This window comes from Echiichthys vipera (assembly GCF_963691815.1).
Source record: "Echiichthys vipera genome assembly, chromosome: 8".
Lineage (NCBI taxonomy): Eukaryota > Metazoa > Chordata > Actinopteri > Perciformes > Trachinidae > Echiichthys > Echiichthys vipera.
In genome coordinates, this window is record NC_139833.1 from 17,331,960 (window position 1) to 17,356,696 (window position 24,737).

The 24,737-nt window shown below is 40.5% G+C and overlaps 3 protein-coding genes across 3 annotated transcripts; all 3 read left to right on the plus strand.

The window, feature by feature from the left end:
- The first annotated feature begins 3,566 nt into the window (after positions 1–3,566).
- LOC310950510 (uncharacterized protein) lies at positions 3,567–8,517 on the plus strand. The gene is made up of 2 exons (XM_083918356.1): positions 3,567–3,752; positions 5,028–8,517. Exon 2 carries the CDS (start codon positions 5,041–5,043, stop codon positions 8,077–8,079), a length of 3,039 nt encoding a protein of 1,012 aa, XP_083774482.1. The 5' UTR covers positions 3,567–3,752; positions 5,028–5,040; the 3' UTR covers positions 8,080–8,517.
- A 2,735-nt stretch (positions 8,518–11,252) lies between these two features.
- On the plus strand, positions 11,253–14,208 carry LOC310950519 (uncharacterized protein). Its single transcript, XM_083918370.1, has 2 exons — positions 11,253–11,383; positions 11,879–14,208. The coding sequence occupies exon 2, from the start codon at positions 11,910–11,912 to the stop codon at positions 13,500–13,502; it is 1,593 nt and encodes a 530-aa protein (XP_083774496.1). The 5' UTR covers positions 11,253–11,383; positions 11,879–11,909; the 3' UTR covers positions 13,503–14,208.
- A 2,145-nt stretch (positions 14,209–16,353) lies between these two features.
- Positions 16,354–24,192, plus strand: LOC310950507 (uncharacterized protein). Its single transcript, XM_083918352.1, has 3 exons — positions 16,354–16,607; positions 18,665–18,790; positions 19,149–24,192. Exons 2-3 carry the CDS (start codon positions 18,674–18,676, stop codon positions 22,527–22,529), a joined length of 3,498 nt encoding a protein of 1,165 aa, XP_083774478.1. The 5' UTR covers positions 16,354–16,607; positions 18,665–18,673; the 3' UTR covers positions 22,530–24,192.
- The last annotated feature ends 545 nt before the right edge of the window (positions 24,193–24,737 follow it).

Genomic DNA, 24,737 nt, shown 5'->3' on the forward strand with positions numbered 1-24,737 from the left:
CTCCATATATCCTAAAAATGTAGATACAGATCATAAACACGTTAAGCCTGGCTTAGGTGAGGTGAGTCAGAGGAAGTCCCGTTGACAACATCGGAGCGCAAACTTGGTGAAAAGTAATTCAGCCCTCACCAAATCTGGCATAACAAGTTCTGTGACTTACTAGTTCCCCATTTCAGAGAAAGACAAAGCAGCTGCCAGGAAATGCAGCTCATTACACCTCATTGACACTTGCTTTATTCAAGAGGTTAGGTTTAATGTGGTTACTGGATGTGACTGGACGTGTTATACCTCAGATTAGTGAAGTGGACCAGTAATCTTGTTTCCAGTTTAAAACGGCAGGGTACCAGGACAATACGCAGTAAATCAGGTTACTGCGACCAGCTAGGCCCGGCGTCTGATGTAGGGGTGTAGTTTGCTGTACCAAACATTTGTGATTGAAAAGCTATAAAATCTGCAACAATGTTCCTTCTTTTCATGGCCCACTATACAGTTGGCATGCTGAAATATTTCCGCTATTTATATAGCTGCAGTTTAAGGCTTAAGTCCTTAGAATCTTTCAGGATATACTCTATCTGTCTGTGTCTGACTGCACCGCCTTTTAGGCTAACATGTGAAGGTCATGCTACAGGCTATTAGCAACTCTAAACTACACAGCCTATCTCAACTACTTCATTGCCCTCTAATCAGGGGTTTTAGTCACGTTGCTTCAGGGACAGATCAGATGTAAGGCATTCAGTCATATCTCCTTTCCAGTCTGGAAAGAAGAGATTATCAATATGTTGTTATATACTCAACTATTACCAGACCATCTTAGTGTGACATGCTGGCATTATGTCTTTTTTTTCTAAAAGGTATTGACCTCTTTAGTCACCTCTGTCAGCTCGGCTAAATTAATGCAAAGTGCATGCATATGTATTCTCTTGACTCTATTTTGCAGATATTAGTTGTACCTTTTGTGGTTGACACTGGACAACGGTTGCATATGGTTTTGAGTTTAGCAGACTGTGCTTACCTGTCATCGGTCAAGGTTTTCAAACGTAGCCATTGGAGTAAACAGCGATGGGCAACGATCCTGACCATAAAGCGAAACAATCTCCGCATCCTGCCCTTTAGGGAGCGCCGAGGCAAACATGGAGCAATTAAACACCGGCTGGAATTCCTTATCTTCTCTGCCTGGCATCCTGCTGGTCTGTGGGCAGGCTTCAGGGGGTTAGCTGGCTGGCCTCATGCCCACATAGGTTGCCAGCGGGATGTCAGGAGCTGTGGTGCCCTTTTGCAGAGACTTGGCTGGATCCTGAAGTGCTGGATGGCGCTATTCAACATTGTGAGTCATTTGCTGTGGGCCAATGTGGTGTCCACATTCTGCTTTAATATGTATACTTCTCCAGAGACCAATAACTTCATCTGGTCCTCCTGCATAAAGATAAACACCATTGGGGTCAGGCGCCCTCTCCTCAGCCCCACAGAAAATGATGCAGTGACTGAACGGCTGTCACTTTTTTTTTTAAACTTCAACCCTATGTTGTGAATAGGACCTCGGTATTCCTGGACTCCTTTACTTGGGACAGCGCCCCACTTTTTTAGACAGGTAATTGTTCTTTTTTCTTTCTCCATGGTTCATAGCTTCAGTGGTGAGTGGGTGTATTACCAGGTAGATAGGTAAGTTACAAAGGAGGAAGTGGCTATACTCTCTTACATATTGATTGACTGAAATGTGGGTATTGTCGTTGAAGCTATTCTAGACTGCTCAGGACTACTGTTTCCACTGGTTCTTATGCTACACAACGAAAAATCTTCTTCTTTGGAACAGAACTTCTTGAGACCTTGATGCAAGCACAAGACTTTATTTACTGGCTATACCGCAGGCCGTCATCTGCTAACATGTGCACAGGCAATGTTAGGTTATGGGGGCAGAATACAAGAACAGGGCGTTTTTATAGGATTCTAATACATTGCTGTCTATGTGGAGTACACTTCAGATGTTCATGCGCTGTCAACATAACACCTTAAAGAGGAACTATGCCAGCAGGCGTCGAACTGAACAGGATGTGGTTTTCATCCCTGCATATCCTTTCTTAGCAGGTGTTCCTGGTACTGGAGAAGTGCAAAAACAGTTCATAAAGTCCAAGTTTCATAAGCACAAGTCAAAAGGTCATGGTACAAGCTCATTTGTTCCACAGGATGTTGCACAGACACTATCATAAGCAAACATGGTATAACTCCAACTATAACACTTCATTTGGGGTCCCCATTTTGTAGTGTGACCCTGAGTTAAAATCTAGCCAGTGTTAAATAGTAATTATTTATTTCTAACTAATACACACCTATTCCACCAGGGGAACCCAGTGAAATAAGGACTGAGTTGATTTCGACCCCTAATTGGTGGTTATCCCACTTAGTAAGCATAAGCTGTAACAACAAAATCACACCGGTCCGGGGTCCTTATTGTTAGAGTTGTATTTTTTATCTTCATGTGCTGTTATTCCCTGAAAAAACAGGGCGCGGCTGGTGGCACAGTGGTCAGAGCTAGTGGTCTAGACCCTCTTAGCACTGAGTAGTTGATGATTTTTATGTTAGACATAAAATTGTGATGATGCAAAAAAAAAAATATAGACCTTTTAAAAGTTGTAAACATAAACATACGAAATGTGTCCAGGTTTGATTCCTGTTGCAGTGAATGTGAATGACATCAGCTGACAGGAAGTTAACAAGTCTATACACCCAGTCTATACTGCTGGGTGTCTAGAGCTCTGGAAAAAAATGGTTTACGTTTTGGAAAGGACAGAAAAACGCGATCACAGTCACGTGACTTCAAGTTTTTAACCAGAACAAAGAGATCAGATCACATCACTCCAGTTCTTAAGAGCTCACAGTGGCTCCCAGTCAGCTACAGAATAATTTTAAAGTTCTGCTACTGGTTTACAAATCACTGAATGGTTTTGGTCCAGAATACATGGATGTTAGTCGATAAAGTTCTGAGTATAACCATAGACTGTTAAATGATATAACTATATACTATAATACATATATAATTAAAACTATGATTTTACTCTTACTATAATGATATATAACTGTATTCATTTTTACAGTCTATGGTATAAACCTAGTAGAGCTCTGAGAGCTGCTGACTCAGGTCAGATAGTGGAGCACAGAGTTCAAACTATGGTGAAGCAGCATTTAGCTGTGATGCTGCTGCACACAACTGGAACAAACTACGAGCAGATCTGAAATCAGCCCCAACTGTAAATCCAGGTTAAAAACATTTCTCTTTTCATGTACTTGTACTAGCTGAGCTCTTTTAATGACTTCAAACATTATCTATTTTCTTTTCATTTACTTTCTTTTTGTGCTGTTTTAAAAAAATGTTTTGTCTTTATGATAAGCACATTGAGTTGCTTTGGTATGCGCTGTATAAATAAAGACGCTGTGATTCAAACTGTCGCGGCTGCGCGAGATCACTTCTCCTCGGGGGCTTGCTTTGAATGCGCATGCGCTGTGCGAACCTGTGTCTTCCCGTTTCCGAGCCTGCCGCAGCTGCAGATCACGGCTCGGTGCTCTTCTCTTCCTCCTGGCACAGCATCACATTTGTTCACCCCAGAGCTGAGCAGAGCTGCGGGTTCCCTCGAGAGCCCATGGTCTCTGCATTGGACAGATGTCGGCGGAGCCATTTCGTCTCTTATCTTCCCCCTCCTCGCCATGTCTGCCATTGAAGCTCCACTTTGAGGAGCAGCGCTACCGTTTCTCTGATGCTGGTGAGTATCGTGAACGTAGAAACGGTTGGTTATTGTGCAGAAGCTGCTGCAGGTATCATGGTAGCTTAGCTTGCTAGCGTCCGTTATTCTTTTTTTTTTACGGCCTTTTTCCCGGGAGCGTGGCCGACCACCTCCCCCTTAGTTAGCTCACACTAGCAACAGCCCTTCTGTTGTGGTGAAAGGCTCAAACCTAGCAGTGAGAAGCTCATCAGCCTAATGTAAATTGTGGAGCTAGAAAAAACGATACAATGTGACAGTAGAGTGTAAATAGTAAGACAGCATCTCTACTAAACACCTCCAATTCTCTGGTGGGGTCCGTTTTTTTGTGTCTTCAGTGAAAGGTGCGTTCACGTACACCTTACGTCCGGTTGCTTGTGCTTATCATTTGCTTAGTTTAACCCTCCTGTTGTCCTAAGGGTCAGTTTGACCCTATTCAATGTTTAACATTTACATTTTTTCATGGATCTGTACACATACTTGTCGCATTGGTGTTTGTCAATTTATAATGTTAATGATTTAATCTTTATTATTATTTTTATTATTATTATCATTATCATTATTATTATTATTATTTATTTTACTATTCAGATATTTACAAAGGTTTGAAACGCTTTTTCCTGAGGTCAAATTGACCCTGTACGTAATACACACTACTGTCCTTGATAGTGGATATTACTATTAGGCTGAAGCATGAAACTCAGTCGAAATAGTGTTGTATACCTGCAGCTGTGGGATGTGATCCCATTTCTGCAGGAAGATCTGATGGATTTTCTGACTAGTGGGTGTGGGATGTGTCTCTTCATGTTGTAATCCAGGGCATCTCACATGTGCTGTGAAGCTGAGTTAGATGCTGGGAGGAAATGCAGGCCAAGGCAGCACTGACTAATCGTGGCCTCTTCTTCATATTACTGAGAGGTCTACGGTTTAGGGCGTTAGTAGCTGGACCATGTTTGCTAAAGCCCCACCTAACTTTGTTTGTAGAAACGCTATATTGTAATACCTGAAATTTGTCGCTCATCATAAAGTTTAATAGAAATGTCCCCAAATTCTATAAAAAACACAACATATGACTAGTATTCTCAAACAAGTAATGACATTTAAGAGTAAAATAGGGCTGTCACTAATGATTCATCTCTCGATTTGCTCGATGATTTGTGGCATTAAAACGAGTAGAAAGATTTAAGATTGAAATATTTTTGCAAACAATGTGCAAATTTTGATTGTCCATTTCCACTTGGTGACATCATTTCTGTGTATGTTGTGTGTGATTTATAGGACACGTCCTTGTATGACCACAACACCTGGATTGACTGCCATGATGCTTGGATTACAGGGAAATACTTCAACAGCCAAAGTGTACCGTTGTGTGGCATGTTCGGCCACCTTCGCTGGATTGGCCTCCTTGCTGGTACATCAGGCAACCCATGCTAGTGACCTTTCCAAGGCCCCACATCCTGACATCAGCCCGCATGAAACACTGTTCACAAGTATGGCCTCGTCCAGTGTGCACCCCAGTCAACCAACACTCTTGCCTGAGTGCCCTTCCCCTTCTTTTTATATATGTGATTGTGGAGAGGAGTTTCAAGACTTCACTCTTATGCTGGAGCATAAGCAATCACATGTCTCTCAGCTTCTGCAACCTGTGGATAGTAATAGTGTTCAAGCTAGTAGAACAGGAAGTGAAGCTTTTCCCATCCAGCATGTATCATTAATTCCAACTGTAACTCAGCCAGCTAGGGTCCTTAGTAGCCCCTCTACCTCAAGGGTTCCAGCTGTCAGACTACCTACATTAGCTAATCATAAAGCAGACGTAAGCCTGGAGGATGGCATTGCCATAGCAACCACTCCTCAAGGCCATTGTACACCCCTTCGAGATAACACTGAGAAAAAGCTTGAGAACATGTCAGCCACAGAGGAGCCGGAGACTGTAAAGGACGTGCATTTGCAGGACAATTCACATTCTGTTCTAGGCAGCGAAAAGGGTGAGAATGTGCTTGGAAATAACTCTCTAATGAAGTTGGTGGCATCAGCATACATGAAGCGCTTTTCACAACCTGTGTATCAACCTAAACATGATAACATGGTAACCCCAAAACAAGAGGCCATCCCTGTTGATATAACACCAGGATCAAAAACGGAAGTGTACCCAAACAGCGATCTCTCTATCGCACAGTTGAGACGGCTGCTTGCAAAACCCGGTATAAAGACAAAAGCCCCATCCATCAGCAAAATTCTTGAGTCCAGTAAGAAAAAAGTTGTCTCTCTGACAAAGACTTTCTCACCTGTTGTGGTTCTTGAGACTCGTCAAAAGCTAATGGATGCTAGCGGTATAGGCACATTTGGGAGATACCAATGTGGCCGCTGTCGAAGGGTCTTTCAAAACTTGGACAGACTAACAGAGCATCATTTCTTGCATAAAAAAGAGAGGATTAAATGTTGTCGTCGCTGCAAACAGCTGATTATTGGGCGGCTGCCTTTACCTGACAATCACGTATGCCCTCAGTTAGGGAACAAGACCATGCAGCCATCAAGGCCTTTCAAAAAAAAGCTACCATTTGCCCCAAAAAATGTGCCATTCCATAATATAAACATTTCAAAAAAGGTTTTTTTTTGTCCGTTGTGCAAGCACAGCTATGCGCGGAGGTGGAACCTCAAAAAGCACAAGTGCCAAGGCCCAGGGTCAGCCCTCTCTCTCCAGGTCAGTCCCTCTATTCATACAATGGAAGTATTAAGATCAAACATTGGAGACAAAACAGATGAAGAGATTAAAGCTGAATCTCAAATCTCCAAGAGTGTTGCTGTGAGCACTGAAGTTACTGGTCGTATAAAGGTAGAGGTAACCTCTAAAAATTCAGAGCAGTCTGCTGTTTCACAGTTTGCCTGGACTCATCCTGCAAACACCATCTCGTCATTTCACCCCAAATCTTCCCTGACGGAGCAGCACACAGATGCCTCTCTTTGTGGTAATTTGCTTCAGCAAAGAGAAGAAAATAGTGGATGGGATGCAGCAGAAGTTGATAGTGAAGACAGTAGTGAAGGGCAGTGGACAATGCCCTTGGATGATGAAATGGAGGTGCTTAGCTCTACAGGGAACAGTGGTGACGACGGAGAGGGGAAGACGTCAGTCGACCCTGTAGAGATGGCGCCCGCTAGCCTGCGCTATTTTGTCAGAGATGGCGTAAAACGTTACCCTTGTAAATGGTGTCAGAAAACCTACAGTCGGCCGTCTACTTTGAGGCGCCATCTACGGCTGTGTGGATTCAGGCCACGTGGACCTGGGACTGTAGCACAGAGTGGTAGTCAGGGTGCCCCCCCATTTACTGGCAACAATATAAAATCAATGTTTGATTGTTTTGTCTGTGGGAAGTCCTTTAACCGCAAAGATAACATGATGGTTCACAGAAAGAAATGCGAGTTGCAACGAACAATGACAGTTAGCGGGCAGATGGATAGAAGTACTGTGAAGCAGAATATGTCAGGTAATGCAACAGTCGGTGAAACAAAGGAGGATGATGAAGGCAACTGGGGCATCATGTCTCTGCCCTCGGTACTTCCAAGGAGAGTGACGTGTGAGTGTGGGGTCGGATTTACATCTCCAAGGCTTCTCCTGGAGCATCTGCAGAAGCATGCACAGGAATCCTACACATGTCCGACTTGTGGAGAGACTGTTAATTCCTGGGCAGACTATGAAGTTCACCTGCAGATCCACATGCATCCTCATCACCAGCTTCTGAAGGGACTTCAACCACAGCGATCACAGCCTTTATTACTTCGATTTCAGCAGCAGCCACCTCAGCAGCAGCCATCTCAGTCAGTGCCCCAGCCTGCGCCTCAGCCTGCGCCTCAGCCTTCACAGAAGCAAGCACGCAACATGCAGCATCCAAATTCACAAAAGAAGCAGCAGCGGATTGTATGCACACGATGTGGAAACACTTTCTCCACTCGCTGTTCCCTTCGAAGGCACTTATCATGGAATCGATGCAAAGGTGTACGAGCTACAAATCCCACAAACCCACCAAAAACCTATCGTTGTTCCCACTGCAACTCTGACTTCCCGAACACAGTCAGTTTTATGTTTCACCAAAGGAGTGGGGCTTGCAAGCCCACCATCAAGCCAGTGCGTTGCCCTGTTTGTCTTCGCTGGTTTGGCACCATGGACGGATTACAGAAACACCTGCTCACTCACAAACAGTCTGAATCCTATCGCTGTGATGTCTGTCAGGGTACGTACCCAAACCTGAAATCACTCAAGAACCACCGCAGGAGGATTCATCGTATCATGGCTGGAGACAGTAAGCCAAAAACACAGGAACAGCTGATTTCTTAATGACACTAAGCCCCCCCCCCCCCCCCTTCTCCTTTTTTTGAATGGCCAACATGAGTGGTGCATTCAAGAACAAACCCAAGGTGTTTTCCAATATGTGCCAACTGTATGTATATATATTTTTTATTTTGACATTGTACAGCTACATAACATTGTTAGTTTTGTTTTTAAAACAGGGTACAAAATTAGCACCATCCACTAGCCGAATGGTGGTAAAATAAATACTGTATGTGGCTGGTAGATTTGATTTACTCACCAGCACAAAAAACAATGGTAATCTTTGGCCTTGTGGACAAAAAATGTTAACTTTGAATCCTGAAGTGCGAGACACACCTTACTGACACACCCCACTGAGTGTGTTATAGTGGCTTACCACTGTAGGGAAAAAAAGCTTTGGTATAGTGTACATTTTCATTTTTATCAAGTAAATCCCTTTATTACATAGCCTCATTTGCCTGTAAATGTTTGAGTATTTAGTAATCAAACTTATTACAGTTTGTGATGTAATGTGTTGTTGTTTCTGGTGTAAATAAACATACCAGTATGTGAACCATGAATGTTATATTATTTTTTAAGCTATGGGCTCTAATATCTTAAATGCTTAAAAACATTTAGTTTTACAGCTATCCATGTCTTATGTTCTGGATTTTACTCATCAGTATTATCCCGATAACCAATGATCCTTCTTTCATTAGAAATGTCTCATCAATAAGAAAATAGTCTCAAATGAAAAAAACTGGTTGGACACAGGTCCACGTTCAAAGGTTTTTTTTTATTTTTTATTGCCAACTGCAGCAGCATGCAAGTATCTCCACTGAAATTCGAAAATTAGATAATGATCGCTTTTGATCGCTAGGCCTTTATTAAAGTTTTAATGTAGGAATAACTAGGTATTTTGTCTACTCGTTAAATGACACACTGGGGGGACCACGTCATTTATATGTAATTCTTCACAGGTTCATGGTGTGCATTTAAGAGTTAGTTGGCTATATTTGCCTCTGGATAGTGTATGGAGATTATGAAAACTAATCAATAAAAAAATTTTCTGTCCTGGCTGTATTACCAGCTGGGCAAAGCAAAGTTGCCAAAAAAGCCTGTATGAACATTCAGGAGTTATGTATGTACATTAAAACCATAGTATCAACTGACAACGTGAGACCTTTAGGTAGGTCCTACTTTAGTGCCTCATCTTGAGCCACTTTTTCAAATTCAGCCTCATTTGTACTTAAATCGATATCAAATTACCCCCCAGCATCTGGACCAGAGATCTTCAACTGGGGGTCCTCAAGAGTTTCTGCAGGGGTCTACCAAAGTGTTTGATAGGTTTTCCAATGTCTTTTTGTGTGTCTGAAAGTATACATTAACATGAATGCAATGTATTATTAGCAAAGATACATTTGTGGGATGCATCACACAACCTTGATGATAGGCTTACTGTCTTAAAGCCACTAAGATAGCCATGCACAGACACAACTGAGCTGAAGGAATCAATGTGCCTCCCAAATGTGTGTTTAAACATATGATGTATGAATATGTTAATAATGATCACTGTAATATCTTAATATTGTGTGCACCATAAAAAGCTGTGTGCATAGATTTTAGTCCACCATAGCTGTTAGGCCTAATTTAATATGCAACGCTATTTACTACAATATTTGTAGTAGGGGTCCCTGCTTAGTCTCTCTTTCAGCTAAGGGGTCCTTGGATAAAAAACGTTGAAGCCCCCTGATGTAGACCTTTTTAGTGGAATTCCATTGCTAGGCAACACCCTGGGTCCTTGTTAACTTCCTGTCATTTGATGCGATTCACATAAACTGAGACACAATTAGAATGTTAATGTTTCCAACTGTGAAGTCTTTATTATGCAAGTTAATATTCCAGCGTAGAAAAAAATGTACACATTGCACAGAGTTTGAGTAATGGGGCTTTATCACCCATATACCAGATTAATCTAACCATGGTCTTCATAAAAAGTAATGTTTATAAGCAAATATGTATTAGTCCTGTATTAGTAACTAGCAAATAAATATTTGTTTGTCTTCTCGCAGGTGTTGGTTCAGCTGAATGGTTATTTTCCATCCTAACAGAGGTCATGTAATTGTTGTTTTTATAAATCAGATCAGTAAGTGTACTGATATGTTAAATATTTGTATTAAACTCTATATTCAACCATTTTGAATATATTGTAGGGCAATAACAATTATGTCATTCCTTTAAGACCTCTCTATGTTACCTACATAGGACAGAAAGTGTAGAAAAATAATGCTGACTGCAGAAAAACTGCACAGATCAGGGGGAAGTGACGTGAACTAGAGATTGGTTGTGTCTAATTTACACATAGACTTAAGGAATTTAGATCCAAGTGTAATCATGTGATTTATAAATGCTGTAGTTCTTAACTATTCATTTAGTGGCCTATGGAAAATACACTAAACATGTACTTTTAATTTAAAATCCAATACAACAATGCCACCATTTATGTTTATTATTTAATCCTGCATGTTACACACCAGCTTGTGAGAGGAAAGGGAAGCAACATGAAACAACTTGAACACAGAGTTTAAATGCTCCAACAAAAACTAACGTGAATTCTGTTTAAAACAAATAAACGAATATAAGCAAAAGAGAACTCTTTAAAGCAAGAGTTACTAATTTACCAAAACCAAAACTTGTGTGTGTGTGTTACGTTAATTTGACTGAAATCGATGGAGGAACATGACCAAACATTACTTAAGTTTCAATAAATAAATACAGGAATAAATAAATGCAATAAGAAATGTTTAAATAAATAGAAGAATAAATCAATGCATAAATAAATTAATAAATACTTTACATTTATTTCTACATTTTTGTTCACCTACATTTATTTATTTCTGTATTTATCATGCATGTATGCATTTATTTATGTATTTGTAGTGTGTAGTGTATTGTAGTTATGCATTTATTTATTGAGACTTAAGTCATGTTTAAGCATAAAAAGCACCTCGAAACAAGGTAGAAAAAGAGGATTGGTGAAGTTTTGCTTGTTTGTTTTTGGATCGGTGATTTCCAGCCGACAGGTGTCAGTATAACGAGGCAGGACCCGGACGTGTCGCTGTAGGAGCGCGCCATCCGTAGAAGAAGAGCGGGGTCCTTCCTCTTGTTTTTTGGTGTGGCTAATGGCTAGCTGCCACTTAGTCGCTTAAAACACCGGCTAGTTAGCCCAACTGTAGATGTCTCATAAAACGTCAATCGTCAAGCTGTTTACGTGCTTTTGCGAGGATATACCAGAGTGTTAACGGGGCGACATTTTGATTCTAATGTGAAGGTAAGCCAATGTAACGTTATTGTCCATTAGCTCGTTCAGCTAACGTTAGCATGCTGGGTTTGTAGCAAGGCACGGGCGCGTTCAACAAAATAACGTTATAAATGTGAAAACGTGTCCAGCTAATGCACTTTTGTGGTACGGAGTTAAAGTATAGTAAATATACCAAAGTATTAGTTGGATGGGTAACCACCGTATGAGTTGCACAACCTGTGGGGCTGTATGATAAGACATAATCGGGTAAGCAGTGCATAGCTCGCTTATAAATGTTGGTCTTTATTTCAGAGACGAGCAAATGTACAAAGAAAGCTGTAAGTGGTTTTGAGAAATGACACTCGTCTAGCTTAGCATGCATTTGTATGTAGCAGCTCGCATAACAATCCATGAGTCAGATTGTATCAGTCACCATGAAATGATGAGCTGACGTTATAACTAAATTGAATATTTAGGCCTCTCTTTGTTTGTCACTGCAATAATTCCGAAATCTGTCTCCCACAGGAAAAGTGCTTCAGAGGGCTCCACGTAATCAATGAAGAAATCCAAGTCCGGCTCGATGATGGCGAAAGAAAAGCAGAAACTGCAAAATGTCCTGGAGGATGGCTTAGGCAGAGACTTGATGAACGCCGGGCGGTTTTGCTTCAGCTGCGAGCAGATATTCGCAGATCGGAAATGCCTGGAGGAACACTTTTGTTCCTCTGCTAGTTACATCTGCTCCTGTGGAACTGAGTTTGCTGAATACGAAGACATGCAGGAGCACAGCACTACACATGAGCCCGGACATCAGGTGCTCGATCATGGAACAATCCAGCAGCGTAGATTTGAGAAGCGCAGAGCAGAAGAGGAGCAGCTGAAAAGGCTACAGACCGGTGAGGTTGTCTGGAAGGCACCTAAACTTGGCAGTGTGCCATCACTTTCTTTGTCAGGGAAGCCTGGGCTGCAAGTACCCATTAAATCAGCTCAGATATCACAAGCTCCAATGCAGTCTGCGCTCTTTTCACAAGTGCCTAAGTTGTACCGCTCTGTGTCAAAACCAACTTTGCTTCCAAAACCTAAACCCTCTGAAAAAGACATGCAGAATATCTTTGCAGGTGTTGGTGCACCAACAGTGGATCTTTGGACACTTTACCAGCCTGTTGTGTTGATTCAAACGGTGCGCAAATTTAACAAGTCAAAGCCTTACACTTGCGGAAAATGTGGGCAGGGTTTTATGACAAAGACCTCTCTCATCTCCCACAACAGCACGCATGTCATAGACAAAGTTTCTGGCTGCATAGGGTGTGGGCTGCTGCTCTCCAGCAAGAAGCTGGTGCCTCGCTTTCATGCTTGTAAAGCACCCAACACTGCTAGCAAATTCAGAATCATCACTGCGAGACCACTACATTTGAAAATGCCAAATAAAGCCATTACAGATAGGAGTTCAAGTGTTCTCAGGCCTTGTGCCACCTCCTCTCTACAACTGAAAAGCCAGAATCCCAGTGCAGTCAGAAAAGGCAATCTGGCACCTCATATGATTTCCACCATGCCGTTGAAAAATGCAAAAATCCAAACATACAATAAAAGCAATCAGGGGCTTTTTGTCTCTCCATCCCTGCTGGTTAAAAATCAGTATCTCAGTGCATCCAATAAAACCAGTCTGGGTCGTCCTGTCACTTCCTCCATGCAGTTGAAGATACCTGCAAAATCTCCACGGGCGATACTGAGCAAAGCAATGCCGACGTCCTCTGCGTCAAATGGGTTTGCATGTCGAGTCTGTCATCTTCCTTTTGAAACGGCCCAGCTGCTACAGAGGCATAAGTGTGCCAAAGCACGGGAGTTTATGATGGCACAGAATGTGCAAGGTGGCAAACAGCAACACAATATAAGGAGGGTGACGCCGATGACAAGCCCAAATCCTGGGCTGATGAACGGTGGGAGAAAACTTGTGGTTCCAGCTTCTGGTAACATAAAGAAGAACCAAGTCATGGCTGTCGGACTGGGAAAAATCCCAGGGGGGGTTCCTGTGAAAGGAAAAACAGGAGTGGATACGGATGCGGACGAAGATTGTTACATAGTTGAAAGTGGACCGAACAAACCTGCTGAGATGATATACCAAGTAACATCCTCTGTCCCTATTACAACTTGACAAAACTAGAGGCACATCCAATTTGCATGTCACTTTTTTGTTTATTATGGACCAAGTGCATAAAGTCAATCCTGTTTCAATAGCATCTACTTGTTTAAGTTAATTGCCCAGGAACACAATGCTTTCTGCCTTTCTCGGAACTATTAATGTAGGATGACTAGTAACTACAAATGCATCTTAATTAAGCTGGATTTCTTTTGTCAGAACTATAAACAGGAGTGTCACAATTTTAATTCTAAATTGAAAATGGATTGAATGAGCTTTCAAAATCAATTATCAACATTTAAAGCAGGAATTAGCAGTTCCCCCATTTCAAATCAGTTGTAATGCACTTTGCAGTTTTCAGGCCATAAAACCAATGATCTGTTGATCTTTATGAATCAACTCAATAGTCTAGTAATGGCAGAGCTGTCAGTGCTGAAAAGAAAAGAAAATGTTTAAATTGAACTAAATCAAATCGTGGATTTGGAGAATTGTGACACTCTCGGTAAGCAGACCAATATTTGTGCCCCTCCAATTGTTACAGAAAATGTAAATCGATACAGTTAATTATGACATGGTTTACCCATGTATGGGATAACCAGGTACTGTCCTATAGCTAGTTATTTTCTATTTTTATGTTTTTAGTATAAGCAGAATGTGTTGTGAAGCTGTGAGGCTTGACCACGAGACCTTGTTTGTTCTTGCCAGCTTTGTCAGACTTTAAGCATACGTTATGTGGTATTAAACTATATTTTTAAACTCTGTGTGTGTGTATGTGTATTCATGGGATAATACAGTTTTTTATATTATCAACATGGTTATCCATGTGATAAATTGGGTGAATGTATAGTACTTTTCACCGCAGCAGTGCAAATTCTTCAGTTGCCAGCAGTGTGTGATATGTAATACTTTTAACAGAAGTGTGCAGTTTATGGTGCCTGGCCGTTACAGTCAAGTAAGAATATGACAACTGTCGGAAAAATAAGAGACAGAATCCTTAAAGAACAACAAGAAATCGAGAAGTCAAAGTTTTTCTTCATTCTCAGCTTCTGATTATGAAAGCTCATTTCCCTCATTATATCCAGCAGAGGGGGCCATTTCAAGACAAAATGCAACGCACAATAGGGTTATTGACAATATTCTGCGTAGGTGTGACTTATGTTTTGGTTATGAATCCTTTTTTAAGTGCACAGCACTACGTTTGTCACTGGACATCTACATAGATTGTGTTCTAAATAAAGCTTATGATTAGTATTGATAATAAAAAAATGTGTGTGTGTGTGTGTGTCCATTAACAATAAGGTAAATGGCCGTGAGCTTCAAATATCAACAAATGTGGATGTGAAATTTACGTGGCGATTGTGTGCTTTTTATTGCACTTTTTATGTTAGTTTCCAAAACCAAGCACCTTATTGTAGAAGAAAAAAAATGAATAACGACACAGGTACATTTGAGTGGTTGACATTTACATTATGTGGGACTCAACTACGAGAAGTGTCATGCACATTAGTGATAGTTTGTGTAGTACCTGCCAAATGAATGGTGGTATATAACACTTCTCCAGCTTCCAAGCTCCCTGTCCTTTTACTCAAGACTCACCAAGATGCGTCCTTTGTGTCGTGTTTGCTACTTTTGAAGTTTTTTATTTTAGTTTAACTGAAAAGATGAATTCTCTTACATTTTCCGGAGATATACACAACACCAAAACTGTATTTCTAAATGTAGAAATATAATAAATGTACATAGAAAAAGTAAAGTAAAACATAGAAAAGCTATGGGGTCTGCTTAACTAAGGGAGTAAATTTGACATGCCTAAATAATCTAATATTCTTTTGCCAATGTATTATTTTTGAGTTTTAAGGTTTTTCCATTGTGGTCAAATATATGGAAGCCCATTTCCGCCAGTGTGATGGAAAAAAGGATCATGTAAGTCATTATAATGAGTTTGTGTCTCAAAATAATGATGATGTATCTCAAGACAGCCTAATTAAGCTACTATGTCATTATTTTTAGATACTAACTCATTATTTTGAGATTGTAACCGGTAAGTCATTATTTTTGAGATAGTAAGTCTTTATTTTTGAGATACTAAGTCAGTATTTTGAGACAGCAAGTCTTTATTTTTGAGATACTAAGTCAGTATTTTGAGACAGCAAGTCTTTATTTTTAGATACTAAGTCAGTATTTTGAGACAGCAAGTCTTTATTTTTAGATACTAAGTCAGTATTTTGAGACAGCAAGTCTTTATTTTTGAGATACTAAGTCAGTATTTTGAGACAGCAAGTCTTTATTTTTAGATACTAAGTCAGTATTTTGAGACAGCAAGTCTTTATTTTTAGATACTAAGTCAGTATTTTGAGACAGCAAGTCTTTATTTTTAGATACTAAGTCAGTATTTTGAGATATCTCATTATTTTTGAGATACTAAGTCATTATTTTGAGATAATGTCTCTTTATTTTTGCGATACTAAGTCTTTATATTGAGATCGTAACCAGCAAGTCTTTATTTTGAGATACTAAGTTAGAATTTTGAGATAATGTCTCTTTATTTTTGAGATACCAAGTCTTTATATTGAGATAGCAACCAGCAAGTCTTTATTTTGAGATACTAAGTCAGAATTTAACATATTACAATAACTTATTGTTTTTCAGGACACTGGTGAGAATGGGCTTCCATGCAAATATGATTGAAAATCTGAATCCTTAAAATCATAAAATGGGGTTAGTTGGTTAAGCCAAATCTTTTTTTATGGATAAAGCTACTTTTGAAGTCACTTCTGCCAAAAAAAAAAACCAAACCCCTCCTGATTGCCAAATTTCCCACACCACCTGAAGCACCCACTCTGTACGCTCGTCGTCTATGGTCGTGATTGACTTTTTTCGGGTTGCTTTGTGCGTGGATATCGCGTGTCTCACAGCTGCAAACTGCTCTGAAAAGAAGAGAAAGCCAGGTCCAAATTAACAGAGCAGCTCTCAGAACAATGCACGCTTGTAAAAAAAAGTGCCATGCAGCCTCGTAACTACAGAGAGCACATGTTTTGCTTTAAGTTAGCCAGTGCAAAGCTAGCTTAGCAGCGGTCAGTGAATGGCTACGCAGAGACCAGGCTTGGCTCTCCCACCCAGGCAAGCACTTTGTGTTTACTACCACGCATCACATTTCATTAGCAATGTTGACAAATATACTACACACGCGTTATTAGCCATAAAGATAGTGATATGAGCGGACATTGTAGTTAACGAGTTAGGTTCGTGTGGCCCGTTAACGTAAAACAACCAAAGCTAGCGACGTGGCCTAAAAGATAACGGCTACATTGTTCGCCATGGTAACGTTAATGTTAGCTTATAAATGATAACTGGTGGCGTTAGCTGGATGCTAACGCTTACTGTTCGCTCATACGCGTGTTGTTATGTGACCCGTTGGGACACGGTTGTGTCTCAGTGAGTGTTATGTGAGGGTAATTGGTTTTCACAATCTAAAGCCATTTGCTCCGTGCATCACAAAGACTCCCATCACATGAAATGTGTCTGCAGAGGAGATGAGGCGGCAACCACCGTCTTATCTAGACAATACACAATTTAGCATTCGCTGTTAAAAGCATCAAATCCATAGATCAAGAGCTTTGCCAACTTCAACACTTACACTTTAAATTCTCTGTAGGATTTTGTGTGTTATGGACTCCTGCATGAAGATTTAAGTACAGAAGTCGGCAAAATGTTCCAAAAGTGTTTATTGTGTAGGATATTCATTGCCTTGAGTCCTATTTAACTTAAGCATATATTTTGTTTTTCATTAGAATTGCACTTTATGTCATATAATCGAGCCTCTAGTTCATAAACATTTGTAAAGATTATTCCTCTATGGTGCATTTTAATGTATAAGATGTGTTTTACTCATGTAAAATGAGTGAAGGAAAGTACGGTATTCCTCTCTGAAATGTAGTGAAGCATTTGATAACCTGAATTGGAATTATTCAGTAAATTAGGAATAAAGTATTTCATAGAATGTATTGAAATATATTACTAAAGTAGATGATCTGAGTTACTTTTTCCACCTTAGGATTTGAAAGATAGAAAGGACTTTGCCAACTCTTAGTGGGTATTTTTCTGGACAGGTTTTGATTAGACAATGGCTTACAACATTTTCTGTTTTTTTGGGGGGAACTATGAAATTCAGCAAAGCAACAAATGTAAATATAGTATAAAACTGCACAGGCAAATAAAATATTATACCTTTTGCCTAGTGGTTGCTTACAGGAGGCTTTTCTCAGTTCTAGATATGCAGCATGGTTCACTGCATACATACATGTGATTGAATTACTGATGTGTAATACTTTTGTCACAGTCTTTCCAATACAAACTCACCCAGGTTTTTCCCCGTGCCTAGTTTCCCAGTCAAGGATTGAATCATGTAAAAACCATCAAATTCAAGGGACCTTGCAAAATCCTATAGATGCTCTACTCCAAATCCTTTTTTAATAAATAACTTCTAATAACTTCTAAATGTAAGAGAACGTTAATCAATACTACACGAAAATCAAAATTTGGCTGCAAGAAAGTGAAAACTAGTTATAGATATTTAAGTTCTTTATTCAGGTAAAAAAAATATTTTTTATTAATGTAAATATTGTGAAACATTCAGCCACAACTATTTACATGAGTAAATGCTGTAAATAATAGGTGTTTCTGGGATGTTAGGTACAAATTCCAATTCAGTCGATTGAAAAAAGCAATTGGTGAGGTTAAGAATACACATGCAATCACAACAATTATAAAAATTTAACACAGAGGGACAAACCTACAAAAAACAACTAAAAGGGTAGTTGGTGAGGAGCTGTGGGGTTATGCAAGGTCACATGAATTTAATAGAATATTTTCTTTTTTTTACAAGAAGATGCATGACACAAACTGGAATTAGAATGGAATGACCCATAAACTCACTCGTCCGAAAGAGTTAGATGGGGCTTAATAGCTTTAAACACCCGTACTGCAGCCAGCCACTTCTAAGTTATAGTGACAAATGGGCATAGCATGCAATGCACAACTGTAAAAGATGTAAGATTTTTCAGGTCAGCAATAATGATAATAGGGGAGCCAGTTTGATACAGCTATTGTGACATGATGCTATGTAAGCGTTACAGTTTTTACGAGTTACAGCCTCCATGTCACTGTTTAATCCACAGACTCTTGACATGGGGAGTAAAATGTCCTTCAGAAGAAGAAGCGGTGACCAAAACACAGTCTCTGAGTTAACCTCTGTGGCATCGCATCCTCGCAATTCCTTTCATGTCCCTTCAGACTGCAAGCAGGTAGTTGAGAGAGACAAATAGACATGTCAGTCCATCACAAGGACAAGCACTGTTATTCTGTCTTTTTTTTGTCATTTGTATTGTTTTTGAAAATGCAGTGCGGCATTTTAACTATTTAAGTGTGTAGTGACTGTTACTTTATTAGTACCCAAAGGTATATTTTGTTTGCAGTAGAGTTCAGATACGCATAGAGGCACATATCGCACATCATTCAACTTAAGACAATGAAAATTAAGAGGAAATGGCAAATTAAAAAGTTCTTACAAGTTGTTAGCATGTCTTTAGTTTTACACCTTTAGGAGACTTGTGCTACAGTACCATAATTTTATGTGTCACAAAGTTTTTTTTTCTCCCATAGATACCGGAAGACAAGAGATACAGTGAGGAAGACCTGGACTCCAGGCGGGCAGAGGGAATGAAAGCAACAGAACTGAATCAACCTGCACCTGAATCCCACTCATCGGGACACAAGTCTGATGGCCTTGTTAACTCTGAAACAGTAGGCGGGAAAAATTGTCAACAAAGTGAGCACATAAACTCACAGGTAGGGATGGATGCAGAGCCTCAAATGACTTTTGCAGGTGTGTGCAGCTCTACAACAGACAGTCAGGGACAGTCTGTGAAGGTTCGCAGGAAACGAGGGCGCCCACCTAAAAGAAAAATGCCGTGTAAGGTAAAAAAAGACCAAGATTCATCTGGTTTTGATGCAGTTCAACATAAGGAGATCAGCACAACAATACCTTTGCCCACATGCATAGAGAACCACAACAGTGATGATGTGCCTAAAGCCTTAGACGGCCCCTTAATCAATAATTCACCTCATAATGACACGTCTGGTTCTCATACTGAAGATGGTGTCCCTGTGGTGCCAAAAAGAAAAAGAGGAAGGCCCAGAAAAACAGAAAGGACCATTTTAAAAACTACAATTGCTAAGACTGCTGCTGCCAGTGCTCCTGCGGCCTCTGCTAATGCTAATAATGTTAGTGGTCCTGCAAGGAGATTGAGGAGTAGAGGTGAACTACAGCCTTCGACACAGGATGGAAAGCCTGAATCGGAAAGCAAGGTAGATCCCAAGCCGACTGAAGTGACTCCTACAGAAAGCAGTAATACATCGCAGTCTCAAGGTATTAAAAGAAGAAGCTCTAAACTGGTTGATCAGCAAGTTCCAGCTAAAGTGTCCAGACTGGATGTTTCCCAGGACACTCTGCCATTGCTGAGCATCGACACAGGCTGCGGGGAGAGAGCAGAGACAGATAAGCATGTGGACCTTAACGCTGAGGAACAACAGACTGACACAGATGGAAACAGCTGTCAACTCTCCCTGCAGTCTGAAGGAGTTTTTCCTCCTGAGGGTTTGGACAGTCTAAACTTGGTAAGCCTCACTGAGAGTGATGACCCTAAAATACAACATTCAGCTGACATGATTGGTAGCGAGGAGTCACAAACAAAAAGCATCCTTGAATCCCCCAAGAATGCATACTCTAGCACAGATGTCATAACGTCCTCTGAACAACCACCTAAACCTGTTGGAGTCCCCCCTGCCATGAAAGCTGAGAATATTGAGACAGAGATGGATCTTTTAAATTCTGTTTCAGAGTCAAATAATCCTAAATCTTTACAAGGAAATGCTAACACCACAGTCAAACCAGACAGTCCAAACAGTCAGCGAAACACTTACAGGCGCAAGAGAGGTGGAAAGAGAAGGAGAAGAAGTAATGTTTTGTTACAGAGAGAGCAGTTGGTAGAGGGCCATAAAGTCAGCGATGGTGGTGATGGTGATGAAGAGACCAACGCAAGTGTCAGCTACACTAAAAAAGGGGGAAAATTGTTGTTGAGATGTGGTTACTGTGGTCAATTGTTTAAATTTCACTCTCAGTTCATCATCCATCAACGCATTCATACGGGTGAACGACCTTTCAAATGCTCCGAATGTGGCAAAGGATTTAGCAAAAATTCAAACTTAAATCTTCATCTCAAGACGCATAAAAAGAGCAACATGTATCAGAAATGTCCATTTTGCAAGATCAAATTCTCTTGTTCGGAGTATGCCTCTCATATGAAGATGCATGCGCACCAGCTGGACCAGGACTCTGAGGACAACAACTCAGAAAAACACAGCAGGGAGAACGAGCATGAAATCAGTCAGGAACTCTCTAGACCAGTTTCCCCAGTAAAGAGAGAAAGAAAAGTGTGCCAGTACTGTGGTAAAACATTCCCGTTTCAGTCAGCCCTCATAAGACACGTGCGTGTCCACACTGGAGAAAAGCCTTATAAATGTGATATATGCGGCAAAGCTTTCGGCCAGGCCTATTTTCTCCGTGTTCACGAGCTGACACACTGGTCTGTGAAGCGTTACAACTGCACACGCTGTGAAAAATCTTTCACTCATTATAGCAATGCAAAAAATCACACATGTAGACCTTCAAGAAGCAGTGACGATTTACAACCCAACAAACGTGTTAGGCCTTTATTAACATACACATGCCACATCTGCAAGAATGTTTTTGACCATCTGCAGGAGTTCAACAGCCACATGAGAGACCACACCGGTGCAAAGCTTTACCGCTGCTTGTATTGTGACAAACTGTTTGCTGTTCTGGCTGAATTTAGCACCCATCGCAGTCAGTGCAGAGGAGAGAGACAGGCCTCCAGCTCTGTGATTAAAGAAGAAGAGACAATGTCATTAATACAGTACACAGTGCCTGCACTTAGGTGTACATCGGGACACAATTTAGCTTCTCCTCTCACAGGCGCAAATTGTGAAACGCAGAAAACACCATCACAGACCAGTCGCAAGAAACGCTTGGCTAACTTAAATAAACCGTTCCAGTCAACGGTGATACCAGATAACGATCTCTCGCACCTTGTGTCAAAGTTAAACAAACTAGATAACCGCTCGGACCCCAGGAAATATTTATGTCCAAGCTGTGGCCGACTGTTCAGACACATGGGTAGGCTCCGAGCCCACATGCTGACCCATGCCCCGGGTCAAAGTTACACCTGTGCCTGCTGCGGCAAGACTCTAAAAAACTGGGGAAAACTGTGGCGTCACCAGAGAACCCATCAGCAGAGACGCGGCCGCTTCACTTGCCCCCAGTGCGGGCAAGGTTTTCGGTTTGTGGAGCTGTACAAAAAACACATGAGCGAGCACCCAGAGTTCCAGTGGGTTCAGGTCCGGCCCAAGAAAGTGTTTCTGCCTTATCAATGTGAGCAGTGCAGGTGCAGCTTTAAGACTCTAGATTTGCTGTTCAGTCACCAGCTTTGCCATTCCTCAACGCACACTGATTTTGATTTATCAGTAGATGACCATGCTACACAGTCTAACAAGAAAATGTTTAGCCCTCCCACAAACAACCACATAGCTGCATTACGTCCAGATCCCAAGGAAAACGACTCTCCTCTAGGCCACTCATCAAAACATCCAGACCAAGTTATTCAGGAGTTGCCTCTCGCGCCCATGCTTTCCTGTGTTCAAAGCAAGGGGCTTGATTTGGATAAAACTTCTCAGCCTCCCAGCAGCACACATCCGATCCATGATGGAGAAAGCAGCCGTGACAGAATAGATGAAAATGCACTTGGAAAACCCATAACTCCTGTGAGAACTGTGAAAAGACACGTGAGCCAAAATGCCAGCCTATCAAAAGAAGATGGCGTCAGGTGCGCTGTATGTGGTGATGCTTATCCTGCCATTTCAGACCTGTATCAACATTATCTGCAGCATGCTCGAGGCCAGGTGTAATAACCCTTAATGGACATACGTTGGCCCTTCTGTGCTCATCAACTCATTTTTACATTTTTTAACACAGGGGGTCCTGTAGTTCTAGATAAGAAAATGTAGAAACGTTGTCAGTTACACACCTGAGGGCTGTTGCACAAAACCTAGATTAAGCTGGGATATTCTGGTAATCCTGACTTACTTTATCCATGATCAGGTTGCACAAAAGCATGTACACATAAGTTACCATGGAGATTTATTCTTTAAAACAGCCAGGCTTGATTAATCCTGCTGCTTTATCCGTTCAGTCAGCCGTCACTCTGATCACAAATCAAACATGTTCCACAACTATTCCATGATCATTTAGCCTAATTCAGTTTTTATTAACCATGAAAGTACAAGGGATACATTTTGTGTGTGTGTGTATGTGTGTGTGTGTGTATATACATATATATACACACACACACAAAATATATATTCCTTTTTTTCCAATGACATGCTTCACTTCCTCATAAATGTCTATTAGCTTTTGCTGTTTTCACATGTTGTTTCTGTTTCTGCGTCAGTGAATCTGACTTGAACTTTGCGGTCTCCCTTTGAAATCTGTGAACGCGCACTCAACAGAATTACTCACACCTGGTTTGGCATACATGCAAACGATCAAGCCAGGACGATCCGACCAGACTAGTTCAAGGCTGGCTTTTTCATTCATCCTGGATGTCTTAATTCTGCCTTCGTGCAACAGCCCCCTGCTAAAGTTCTGTGAAATGAAGGATTTGGATTTGTTTACGGTCATGTGTTTACAGATTTGGAAATATACACGCTGAACTTACTAAATAATAGGGACACTTTCTGTTTTCATCAGGCAACGTCAGGTAGAGGAATAACCTTCCTTTATTTAAGCTAATTCAATTTCTGTCCATGAAAAAGAACAAAAGAGAAGCAGATAGAGAGAACATGTCAGAAATACGCCCCAAATATTTTGTACATTCAGTGCATTAACTCCTCAGCAAGAGGCAGCCCTGGGATAATATAACCAGCTATTCAACAAAAATAAACATTTGAAATTGTACAGAAATTGTACTTGATGTAAATGGCTGATAAAGGAAAATAAGTTTGATTAAAGAAATATGTATGCAAGTGAAATAACCACTAAAACATTTTGAGCCCTACTTGCTGGTAGGTACACTGCACTTATCAGAAGGGTGGACGTCACTGAGTTCATTAATGAACTCTTTATAGCAGTGAAAGTTTAGTTAGGCAGACAGAGAACTTGTTTCATCTTCATTTTATAACACATCATGTAGGAGCTGTATAGTTTTACAAATTGCAAACACCTCTTCTTGATAAGTGTATTCACTTTTTGACCACTGTGGATTTGATGTAAAACGTGCGCATTTCAAATCACGCAGGTCTTTTCTTGACTTCTGCAAGTGGAACTGTGAACTCAAAATGTTTCAGAGGAATCGATGTGCACTTATTTCAAATTTGTCTGTTTCTGGTCTCCCAACAAGGACATGTATCAGTATTTTGTATTTACATTAAAAGTGAATATCAGTATAACTCATGCACATGTTTGTCAAAGACTTTGCTCTATTGTGGACTTCCGTCATATGATGGCTGAAATCAAGTGATGCAACGTTTTCTAGAAAATACACCCAACAAAACACTCATTCCACAGCTGAAATAACGGTCCAAGTGCAACTGGAGTGTTGTTGAACATTCATTATTTTTTACTGCCTTTGGAAAAAAAAAAACATTTTCATGCTTGAATATCACGCTTGATTTTGTTGGAATCATTAAAAAAAACATTTAAAAGACATGGATGGATACCATGCTGTATTTTATTTGATTTCATGATATAGTTGTTAAATCAAGAAACTTTATTTTTATTGATATCTGTCTGTTATTTCTATGTCAGCATGTATGCACTGTAACTGCATTTAAGATAGATAGAAATGCTTAAATCCTAAATATTGGGTGAAATTGACGGCTTGGCCTCAAATATCCTTTGAATATGTATAAACCCTGTCAAATACTGTAGATCACATTTATTACTTGTAGTCTACAACATCTGTGGTTGGATTTGTTTATTTCAAAGTCAATTAAAGAGCCGCTGAAGCATATTTTAATAGTCAAAGTGAAGATTTGAGCACAATGTGAAGTGCTCTGCCAAGGAGTCAAATATATGTGGTATATTTTCATTTTTTATTTATTGAAGGAATGCACTAT